Here is an 11,214-nt window from a genome sequence, read left to right on the forward strand (position 1 = left end):
ACCTTGTGATCCGCCCGCCTCGGCCTCCCAAAGTGCTGGGATTACAGGCTTGAGCCACCGCGCCCAGCCTATTTATTTATTTTTTTTGAGATGGAGTCTCGTTCTGTTTCCCAGGCTGGAGGCAATAGCGTGAACTCGGCTTACTGCAACCTCTACCTCCCGGTTCAAGCAATTCTCATGCCTTAGCCACCTGAGTAGTTGGGATTACAGGCATGTGCCGCCGTGCCTGGCTAATATTTGTGTTTTTAGTAGAGACGGGGTTTCACCATGATGGTCAGGCTGATCTCAAACTCCTGACCTCGTGATCTGCCCGCCTCGGCCTCCCAAAGTGCTGGGACTATAGGTGTGAGCCACTACGCCCAGTTTGTTTTCCACTTCTAAGTCCCAGATGGTTCCTCCTGGGGTTCTAGAGGGGCTTGGAGTGGGAGGACAAGCAACATCTTCCTCCCGAGCATCTACAGGAGCCTTGATTGCCTCTCTCCTTCCCGAGGGATCAGTGTTGGCCACACAACCTTGCCCATGCCTCCACTTCTGCTTAGCTCTCAGTACGCGGAGGGTGGCTGGAGCTGGGGCCACAGATGGACATACAGCTGGGCAGCTCAGCACTCTCACCTGTGCCTCATCAGCTGGGGGGCTGTGGTGGCATGAAGCTGGTGGGAGGCTGGCACTTGCCCAGGATTCTCGCAGCCCTTGTGCTCATCACTTCATGAGTTCAGGCTGTGTGGGGACAGCTTGCTTCAAGTCCACAGTCAGGCGCAACCCTAACTCAGTCTGCCCTGCAAAGGCGGGCCCAGCCCCTGATCCACATGAACTGCTGGAAGAAAAATCCAAAGGGAAAGTCAGTGAAGACATTTGTGGAAAGAACTGTGGAAGAAGGAATAAGAACCTACCATTTTTCCTGCCAGTGTCTGCTAATAAGTAATAATAAAATAACAATGATAACTCATAATGATAATGATAGTATTATTGAGCTCTTGCACAGGCACTGTATTAAGTACCATTCATTATATTATTTAATCCTTGCAACATCCCCATGAGCCATTATTATCCCCATTTTACAGGTGAGAAGGTTGAGGCCCAGGAAAGTTAAGTATCACAAGATAAACCAGTTAGTAAGTGGCTGGGTTCCTAGAGTGGTGAGTGTGGCTCCCTTTGCCAGACTGGGAAGCAGATACCAGAAGAGCCATCTTCCCTCCAAAAGACAGCCAGCCCTTGGCCAAGATGGACAACAGGGTTCCATGCTCCTGAAACCCCTGCACACATCCTGACCTCCTGCAAAGCTAGCTCCAAAAATGCAGAAAATCCAGGCAGTCAGGAGAGCTGCTAGCTTTGCAGGACTGCTTCAACAGCCATGGCATCAGATAAGAAACCGACCTAGTCTGATTCTCTCATTTGGCTGGTAGCTGTGGTACCTGAAGGTCTGAGTTCAACTTCTGCCACTAAACTTCTCTGATGAGCAAACTGGGAAACCAATGCATGGAGTTCCCACATAGCACTGGCAAGTGAACAAATGAACTTGGGACATATGTGCTGGGGTCCAGGTCACAAGCATGCCCCTTGTGGGAGGGAGCACTTGATTGAATATAAGTTCTTACCACGTTCTACGGCCCAAGGCTCCCACCTGCCAATCTCTCCGGCATAGGTGTTCCCGTGGGTCACAAATGACAGACCCACCAGCAACTTCCAGGACATGCGTACTTTGAGTGCACCCAGCAGGGGGCATCCTTGCCCTTCCACTGCCCGCCCTGAGGGTAAGACTGGCCCACTGCAGGGGGTGCCCTTTACCCAGCTCAGCCCAGGAGCCCAAGGCCACATTTCCCAAATGGGGCATTCATGTAACTTCCCTGATTTTCTCTACTAATATTTACATAACATTTTCTTTGTCAACACGCATTTTACAACCTAAATGTATTTTTAAAAGAAAAAAGCCCTCTTTGATGAAGATTTTCAGCTCTCCTGACTGCCTGGATTTTCTGCATTTTTGGAGCTAGCTTTGCAGGAGGTCAGAATGTGTGCGGGAGAGGACAGGCCCCCACTGAAGCTACAACTGGGGTCCCAAGAACGGTGAAGGCAGTGTCATCACTGAGTAAAGATGGTCAAGGCTTTTTGTTCTGTGGATTTGGAGCTGGAAATGGAAAGGAAAAGAGTGAGGAGGCCTGAAATCCTGCAGTGAGGAGAGAAGCCTGTCCCTTTCCTCCTCAGGCTGAGGGGGAGGAATGGATGGGTCTCTCCAGGCCCAAAGTGGAGAGGGGGCTGATGGCTACAGGACAGATGAAAGGGAGGGACTTCGGTGCTGGGACCAGGGTAGCGGCAGGTGACAGGTGCAGGGGCTTTGGGAAGGGACAGGGATTTGCCTTGCAAAATCCATTCAAACAGACATCCAGGGAACCTGACCCCAGGGAGGGACCCAGAACAGCAAGGGCTACCAGATGGCCCCCAGAGGGGCCCCAGACTGGAGGGAGGGAGAGAGAAGAGATGACTCTGAGGGGTCGGGGAAAGGGAGGACGAAGAGTCCTCCAAGTTGTTACCATTTCCAGGAGGCTTGGTCAGGCCCTGTTCTGGCTCCATCCCTCTGGCCCTAGAATTGCTCTTCTGCAGATGATTTCTGTGCTGGGAATTCCCTTAGCTCCAGCCTCCACTTGGCAGTTTATTGTCTTAATTCCTCAAGAAGAGTGTCCTCCCTCACCCTCCATCCTGCCCTGGACCAGACCTCCAGCCGAGACAGTTCTAGGGCCTGGGTGAGGGTCTCCACCATTGTTGGGGATATGCAAAGCCCCATGGCGGGGGACCCAGGGCAGAAAGCCAGGCCCCAGAGGGGAAGGAAGCCATGGGTAGAGCTCCCTACCTCCCCAGTTGGGCTAAGAAGGGCGATAAGAGGAGCAGATTAAGCAAGAGGAAGTGGGCTGGGTTGAGCTGGGCTGATGCTGAACTCCCTGGGCCTGGGGCAGAGTGTGGGTCAGGCACCTGAGCAGCTGGGGCTGAGCCTTGCCAACCAGAGCAGCCATCCCTCCACCCCAGTCCCGCTGCAGGCCGGGGTGCAGAGCAGAGGCGGGCACCCAGAGGACAGCGCGGTGGAGGCAGGGGCAGGGGCTGCTTGGTGGGGGTCCAGACCCCAGGCAGTCCCAGAGGCCCAGAGGTGGGAGTCTGGTGAGGTGGGTGAGGGGGTGATTGCCTTGCCTCATGTGCACCTCATTTTCATGGAGAGGAAGCATTGAGAAAGAGGAGCCGTGTGTTCAGCAAACTTTGCTTATTCAAAACACTCCATTCCAGCTGGGTCCTGTCCCCACCTGACCCCTGCCTCTGTGGTGGTCCCAGCTTTTGGGGTCAGACCCCCATGCTCTGGCCCCTGCCCAAGGAAGTCCTTTCTCCTAGTAAGCTCCCTGTGCCTTTCCTCCGTCCAGGCCTGGGCAGCAGTCTCCCCAGTCGATTTCCATGTCGTCCTTCTCCAGCCTTCCTGGACCAAATCTGACCGGGGCCCACCGCAGGGACTGAGAGGCCCTGGCTCCAAGGCGACTGGGCCTCATGACCACCTCTCCGCGTTGCGCAGCGCAGAGAAGGAAGCCCAGAGCAGGAAGTGCCGAGAGGCACAGTGTGGGGGCGGGGCGGGGGCTTCCAGAAGAGGCGGGGGCTTCCTCCTTCTGCCTCCTTGGGCAGAAGCAGTGACCACAGGCCCCCATGGCAGGCAGGGCGAGTGGGAGGAGGGTGATTTACAAGGCAGATGGGCCTCTGGCTAGAGCTCAGCCCTGCACTCAGCCAGGGCCACCCCAGGGGCTATAAGAGCACCTAGATTTCTGGAGCAGCTCAGGGACGGGTGCCATGTGAGCCCAGCTTGGCTCCCCCTCCTGGCTGGCCTCCTTCCTGCCCTTCTTCTGCCCGCCTGTGTCTGCCCAGACTCTCCAAAGAGGAACACTTGGCACCATGTCTCTGCTCAACCCTGTGCTGCTGCCCCCCAGGGTGAAGGCCTATCTGAGCCAAGGGGAGCGCTTCATCAAATGGGATGATGTAAGTGGGGCAGGGGCCTTGGCTTCTGGGGCACCTGGTCGTGGGGGCCGGGCTGCTCGGGGGCTTTGCCGGGGCGGGAGGATTGGTTTATGTCTCCTAGGACCCAGGCGCCTGTGTGGTTTGGCCAGGCAGCTGACACCACTGCCTGGATAAACAAACCTGTGGTTAAGGGTGCATGTCCCCAGCTGCAGGGCCAAGTCTCGGTGTCTAGGTGTGAGAAGTTGGTGAGCTGCCCGGTTGGTCACTGGAGGTAGTTTATTTGGGTCTGCATCTCTTCTCCTTCAAACCCCCAAGAGAACAGGAGGAAAGTACAGCCCAGAGCTGAGGGAGGCCAGGAGGAGAGGTGAGCTCGTCCCTGCTCCCAGCACAGATGCTTTGCCCTTGCTCTGGCAGGGCGCTTAGACCCAGCTCCTTCACCCCTCCGTCGGGCATTGTCCCATCCAGGGAAGCCTTGCTCTCCCCTGCGCTGCTGTGGGGGCAGCCACGAAAGGCCCCTGGACCTAAGTGAGAACTAGAGGCTTCTGCTTCCAGGGAAGGAACAGATTTGACTTCTGCTACCTCTTGCTGGACTCAGCATTGCTCCCCGATGCGTGTCTGCAGGGAAGGGAAAGGCGCTGCTGCACCCTGCAGCCCTCTCTCTGCTGTGTCTGTTCCTTCCTACATGGGGCTGCTCCCAGCCTCTGGTTCTCCTGGCCCCTGAAAATGTTCCGTTAGGCCAGGGATTGTCTTAGGCTGGGGAGAACAATATGGAGATCCTCCTTCAGGGAGGGGAGGCTGCTGGGCTGGCCCAGTCTGAGAGTTAGAGTGCTGGGCTGGTCCCAGGAAGGGAAATGAAGGCTGGGTGGGGGAGGGAAGACGGCCCTTAGTGCTAGCGTGGAGGGAGGTGGGATGAGGGGGTCTGGGTCTAGGCCCTTTGGCGCTGGGCTAGGGGATCTCACTGCTCAAGACTACGGGTTGGGGCCCTGTGGTGAGAAGCTTCCTGCTTCCCTAGGAGTGATGTGGGGTTGGTGTAGCATGGTGGTGGTGGCATGGAGGTGACATGCCCCAGGAGCCTGTGGAATGAGGGAAGTGGCTCAGAATGAAAAGCGAAGTGGCCTGTCTCAGTTCCTCTGGGCAGTGTGTGTAACTTGACTGGGCAGAGGGTCAGAGGGTGGCAGTGGAGGGGCGGGTTGGCGGCTAGTGGAGACTGTCCTTCTTCCTAAGCTGGCACCTGTGTACCTGGCTGTTCCCTTCCCCTCTCCAAGGTAGGGCATTGGATGTTCCCTGGATCCTGACTTGCACAAGCAAGAATGTCCCAAGCCTAACCACAGGGCCCATGCTGCTGTGAGACAGGGCTCTGCTTTCAGGCTGCTTTCGGCACAGTTAGTGGATGACATGGGTACGCTGTGCCATGTTGAATAGGCAGAATACATAGGATGTAACCAAATCCCAACTTTATTTCATCCCCATGGCCTCTTTACAGTGTATTTGGTAGGAGAAGCTCTCCTCCTGGCCATGGAAAGAAACTCTGCAAGGCCACAAGATATTACATTTACTCTCAGGTAACACAGTCCAGTGGTCACTTTTCATCACAAAACCCAGTCCGATGTCAGAAACTGGCTATAATCAAAACTCCAACCTTTATTTACATTAATGTCTTCTACCCTCCTCCTTCTAGGAATGGTTTCAGGTAGTCTGGAGGCCCCATGGAAAGGGCCTTGGTGGGATTCCCTGCTGGTCCTGCTCAAGGCCCCTCTAGGCATGAGCTGTAGGGAGGGGGGTGGGAAAGGGGCAACCAAGTTCTATTTAAATAGGGGCTGTCATAAATTGGCTCATGCTTTCTGAGCCTGGCAGAAGTTTAAAGCTTATTCTTTCTCTGGAGGACATTTTTGAGGATTCTTGGGGGACCCTCCCCTTCGAATGGGGATCTCTTGCTTGAAGTCACCCCAGCATTTCCATTTTAGAGGTCACTCACAGCTATGTCTTCAGCCCCTTGTTACTACCTTCAGCTTCCTGTGGCTTTAGGCCCTTTGCCCCCACTCTCCCATGGGCCCACCCTGGACCCCAGCAAATACCCACGCATCTGCTGGCCCAAGGGTGCAGGCTCGTCTGACAGGCCAGCACCCCTGCTCTGCCTTGCACATATAGCCCACTGTAGCCCACTAGCTCTCCTGGGCAGAAGTCCGACCTCTGTCTGTTATGCCTACAACTTCAAGGATCACAGGGGCCTGTTGTGGGGTTGGGGGCAAGGGAAGGGAGAGTATGATGACAAATACCTAATGCATGTGGGGCTTAAAACCTAGATGACGGGTTGATGGGTGCAGCAAACCACCATGGCACATGTATACCTATGTAACAAACCTGCACGTTCTGCACATGTATCCCAGAACTTAAAGTATTATAATAATAATAATAATAAAAAGAGATCACAAAAGCTCTCCAAGTAGAGTTGAAACTCCTTACTAGGCTTAAGGTGGGGGATCAGGCACTCCAGCTCTCCCTTGGGGAGGTAAGGGAATGGAGCTCCCAACACAGCTTTCTCAAAATTGGCTTCCCCACAAAAATTTTCTCTTTCCCCTGTACTCTAACCACCCCTGATCTGAGAACATTTTTTGGATCATTTACTTTGGAAATGCTGCATTTGGTCTGTTTTAGTGTGTGGTAACTATTGTGCCTTGCTGGAAACCTTAATTTTAACATCTTGTTATACACACATACAAAGACCATTAAACTAAAAGATAGCCTATGTGCTCTGTGAGTGAGTGGAACAGGACTTTAGAAGGTGAGTTCATTCATTCATTCATTTACTCATTCAGCAAACACCACATTCAAGCACCAAGCGCCAAGCACCAAGCTCAAGGTCTAGCACAGGCTTGTTGTCCTGGAGTCCATGAGTCCCTGGTGATTTCTTAGGTGGGCTTCTAGGTCTGTGACCCACATCTCCCTGGTTACTATAGCACATCTCAGGAAGCGTTTTCAGAAGCTGGGGGGCTCGGGTTGTCTTTGAAGTTATTTCAAGCAGAGGAGATTTGGGCACTTAGGTTTGGAGGTGGGAAGGCTTGGTGTCTTTATGGGACAGTTGAATGGATGGAGTAGGAGGTGTTCATGGAGGGAGGAAGGGGCATATGGAAAGTTAGGTGGCATTTGGATTGTGCAGGACCTTAGATGCCGGTGCAGGAGTTTGGACTCTTGGCTCTCGTTGTGTCAATCTCTCCTGGGTGGCAGTAGGGAGTCTTCCTCTATGAGGTGAGGTAGGTGCCAAGATCCTGTTTAGGTTCTAGAGGGAGCAAGTCTATTTGGGCTTTAGAAGGGAAAACTCTTCTCTTCCAGAAATGGCATCCCCAGATCCTCTGTCCCTCCCGGTGCTTAGCTCTGGACAACAAAAGGAAATGCCTTCAGATTTCTGGGGTGGGCACCTCCTGGGAAGATAATGAGCTCTGAAAGCCCTGGCGTGGACCAGGGAGGCTTGGCCCGAGGTCTCGGAACAGAGTGCTGGCTCCTTCTCTCTGCAGGAAACTACAATTGCCTCTCCAGTTATCCTCCGTGTGGATCCTAAGGGCTACTACTTATACTGGACATATCAAAGTAAGGTGAGAAAACCCTTGTGTGCCATGGCCCTGGACTCCCGCTTATCCACTGAGGCATGGATGATGGGGAGTACAGAATGGCCTGGAAGGATGGCTCCAGGGGGTCCCCTGTGGGTAGGGGCTGTTTGCTCTGGAAAGGAGGATGCAGTCACGCCAACCTGTGGCTACCCAAATGTTCCATCCTTAGCATCCCTTGGGGAGAGACAGAGACAGGCAAAAGCACTGCTGCTGAAGGCTGATGCTCTGCCTGTGGCTGTGGGTTGACCTGGGGCTCTGGGAGATGAGAGATAGGCCCCAGCGGCTGGGCAGGAGGACGGGAAGGGGAAGCCAAAGAGGGTCCAGGATGGTGGAGGAGACACTGCAGGCTTCAGCTCCCTGCCAGGGAGGAATGGACAGAGGGGAAGGGAGGAGGATCCGCATGAATAGAGAGAACCTGGGCCATAGGAAGGGAAGGTGGGGTCCAGGTGGACCTGGGCAGCCCTGGCATCTAGAGAGAGGTGTTGGCCAAGATTTGAAGGGTGTGGAAACTTCCTTCTCCCTGGTGCTCATTCTTGACCTAGACTTTTTGTCCCTCATCCCTTCTTTGCTCCCACTGGGATCCCCCCCACCCCCAGGAGATGGAGTTTCTGGATATCACCAGCATCCGGGACACTCGCTTTGGGAAGTTTGCCAAGATGCCCAAGGTAGGTGTGTCCAGTAGCAGCCCAGGTTCAAGCACAGCTACTAGCTCCATGGGGCAAGGGCAGGGGGTCCCTGTGGGGGTGGGAAGCCTGACTTCTGGAGCACAGGGAATGGTTCCTGGGCTGGGCAGCAAGGACTGTGGCCGGAAGCCAAGGAAGGGGAGCGGCTGCTCCTGGGCTCGCCTGGGCTCTGAGCTTCAGAACTGGGCACAGTGAGCTGAGATGGCAGGGATCTGGGAGGAGGGGTCAGCTCCTGCCCCTAAAGCACCCCAGCTTGTCTGGGAGGGGTGGCTTACACCCCCACCCAGGGACTAGTTTGCCTATATTTGTCTAATGCTGGTAGGAAAATTGGAGGAAGGGATTGGTGGGAAGCGGGTTTTCTGAGACTGGGAGCTAAGAATCCATCTTCAAACAAAAGTGGCAACCAACACACACAGGACTCCCAGGGCTGCGCCCCCGCCCGCCTGCCACCTTGGCTAACCTTTTCCTCAGGGCTTCTCTTTCACATCCCAGCTGCTAGAGTCAGGGACAGGAAGATGCTAAGGCCTATGGTTCCTGGGATGGGGATGGGATTCTGCCCAGTGGGCCACAGCCCAGGTGGCTGAGGGGAGGGCCAGAGAGAGCCACGCTGGGCAGGGAGGGAGCATACCTCCATCCTAACCATGCCACCACGTGCTGCAGAGCCAGAAGCTCCGGGACGTGTTCAACATGGACTTTCCTGACAACAGCTTCCTGCTGAAGACACTCACAGTGGTGTCTGGCCCGGACATGGTGGACCTCACCTTCCACAACTTCGTCTCCTACAAGGAGAACGTGGGCAAGGTGTGCCAGGGAACACTGGGCCTGGGTCTGGGCCCCTGGGATAGCCTGGACTTCCTGAGAGACGCAGGCCTGGGCTGGGGTGCTCAGGAGCCTGACTGCTGCTCTCTGTGGTCCTGCAGGTCTGGGCTGAGGACATACTGGCCCTAGTCAAGCATCCGCTGACGGCCAACGCCTCCCGCAGCACCTTCCTGGACAAGATGTAAGCGCCCCCTATCTGGCCTGAGCCCTGGTGCTAAGTGTGCCAGCCCTGGGCCTTGACAGGCTGCTTTCTGCCCCCTAGCCTTGTGAAGCTCAAGATGCAGCTCAACTCTGAGGGGAAGATTCCGGTGAAGAAGTGAGACCCCCAACCCCTCCCCAGGCTTCCAGGGGCTCCCCAAAGCTTTTCTTTTCTAGTCCTGACTCTTCTCTCTACCTGGTGCCTTTCTCTGTCCCTTCAGCTTTTTCCAGATGTTTCCTGCTGACCGCAAGCGGGTGGAAGCTGCTCTCAGTGCCTGCCACCTCCCTAAAGGCAAGGTGAGTGGATCCGCACTCCCCCATCCCCCAGTATCCTTGTCCCCACCAGAAAGCAACTTGGCCAGGAATAGTGGGTCGGGGAGCAGAGATGACATCACAGCCCCAGCCAAGAGCCTGGAGAGCCAATCAACCCTGGTTGCTGGTTACTGACACTAGGCACGGGGGTGGAGCCAGGGCAAGGGGGTAAGACACTGGGCTCCAAGCAGGTTTGTCTGTATCCCCTACCCTGGGTGGTGGGGGTGCTGGGGCTGTGGTTGACGGACTGTGTTCAGGGCAGACAGCAGAAACGGCGTGCATTCCCAGTCTAGTGTTGGGAATGGGAGCTGAGCGTGAATGTTTTCAGCCTGGAGGAGCGAGATAAGGTCTGTGGTGGCAGGCGGCAGTCTGCAGGGATCTGGAAGTCTGCAGGGTATGGGGGAGAGGAACTGAACCAAAGGCGGAAGCTGCCAAGATGCAGACTTCTGCTCTGTACAGAAAAGCATTTTTTTCCCTGTCTTTTTAGTTAAATAATTAAATTTTAATTACAAGTTGTAAGCAGGGTCACCCCATGAGGCACCTTATGTGAATTACAAAAAGGAGCCCTCCGGGCTGATACGGCCCTGAGCCAGGGTTCAAGCCTGGCCAGCAGAAAGGACCTCAGCCCTTGTCCCTGCTTGGCCAGTCCTCTTGTGTGGGTCCCAACCTGTGCCCCATGGAGCATTTTCTCCTGGTAAGAATTTGGAACATTATAAATAAACAAAACTAAGATCCCCATTGATTACCTACCCACATGAATCCCAGGACTAGCCTTTACCCCACAGCCACAGCTCTGTGGAGCTGGTGACTCCTTGATGCAGTCAGTCACAGGGATCCAAATTTGTCATTGGGGAGAGGTAGGAATGGGCTCCTGAGGCTCCCCTACAGCCAGCGCCACTTACCCGTGGTCAGCACACATCCACCTTCCCTCTCTCCTGCCGCCTGAGCTCCTCACTTGGCTCAGTCCTCCTTATCTATCTGCTTTCCTTGTGTCTCAGTAGAGGATACTGACCCAACTTTGCTTGGAGCTGAAGCTCCAGAGGCAGGGGTGGGTCTGGGGAGATCCAGTTAGACTCTCCTGCGCAGACCCTCTGCTCCAAACTAAGACTGATGTTGGCCTTCCAGTGTGATTCTGAAAGACATTTAATGTTTTTTTGGGGGGAGGGAAGGAATGCAAAGGCGCAGAATCCATGAATACCACAAAAGTACTTTTTGTTTCTATTTCCGTAGATTTGCCTATTCTGGTGGTAAAGTAAATGAAATCATAAATATGTGCTCTTCAATGTCATAATTCATTTGTCATAATGTTTTCAAGGTTTGTCCATGTTGTAGCATGCATGAGTACTTCATTCCTTTTTATGGCCTAATAATATTGCATTGTATGGATATACCACGTTTTGTTCATCTGTTTATCAGTTGGTAGATGTTTGGGTTTTTCATACTTTTTGGTTATGAATATTTGTGTACATGATTTTGTGTGAACATGTTTTCAATTCTCTCGGGTATATACTCAGTGGTGGAATTGTTGGGTCATGTGGTCACTCTATATTTAGCATTTTGAGAAACCGCTGAACTGTTTTCTTTTCTTTTTTTTTTTTTTAATTGAGACGGAGTCT

At 54.0% G+C, this 11,214-nt stretch overlaps 1 protein-coding gene across 1 annotated transcript in view; it reads left to right on the forward strand.

The window, feature by feature from the left end:
• Positions 1–3,614: 3,614 nt before the first annotated feature.
• Positions 3,615–11,214, forward strand: part of PLCB2 (phospholipase C, beta 2) — a 20,686-nt gene continuing 13,086 nt past the window's right edge. Inside the window, exons 1-7 of the mRNA XM_011932715.1 lie at positions 3,615–4,002; positions 7,494–7,571; positions 8,183–8,251; positions 8,930–9,070; positions 9,190–9,269; positions 9,351–9,404; positions 9,508–9,583. Of these exons, the coding sequence (XP_011788105.1) occupies positions 3,919–4,002; positions 7,494–7,571; positions 8,183–8,251; positions 8,930–9,070; positions 9,190–9,269; positions 9,351–9,404; positions 9,508–9,583 (582 nt within the window). The 5' untranslated portion in view covers positions 3,615–3,918. The remainder of the gene's footprint in view (positions 4,003–7,493; positions 7,572–8,182; positions 8,252–8,929; positions 9,071–9,189; positions 9,270–9,350; positions 9,405–9,507; positions 9,584–11,214) is intronic.

The sequence above is a fragment of the Colobus angolensis genome, unplaced genomic scaffold (genome assembly GCF_000951035.1).
Source record: "Colobus angolensis palliatus isolate OR3802 unplaced genomic scaffold, Cang.pa_1.0 Scaffold97, whole genome shotgun sequence".
In the NCBI taxonomy this organism is placed as follows: Eukaryota; Metazoa; Chordata; class Mammalia; order Primates; family Cercopithecidae; genus Colobus; species Colobus angolensis.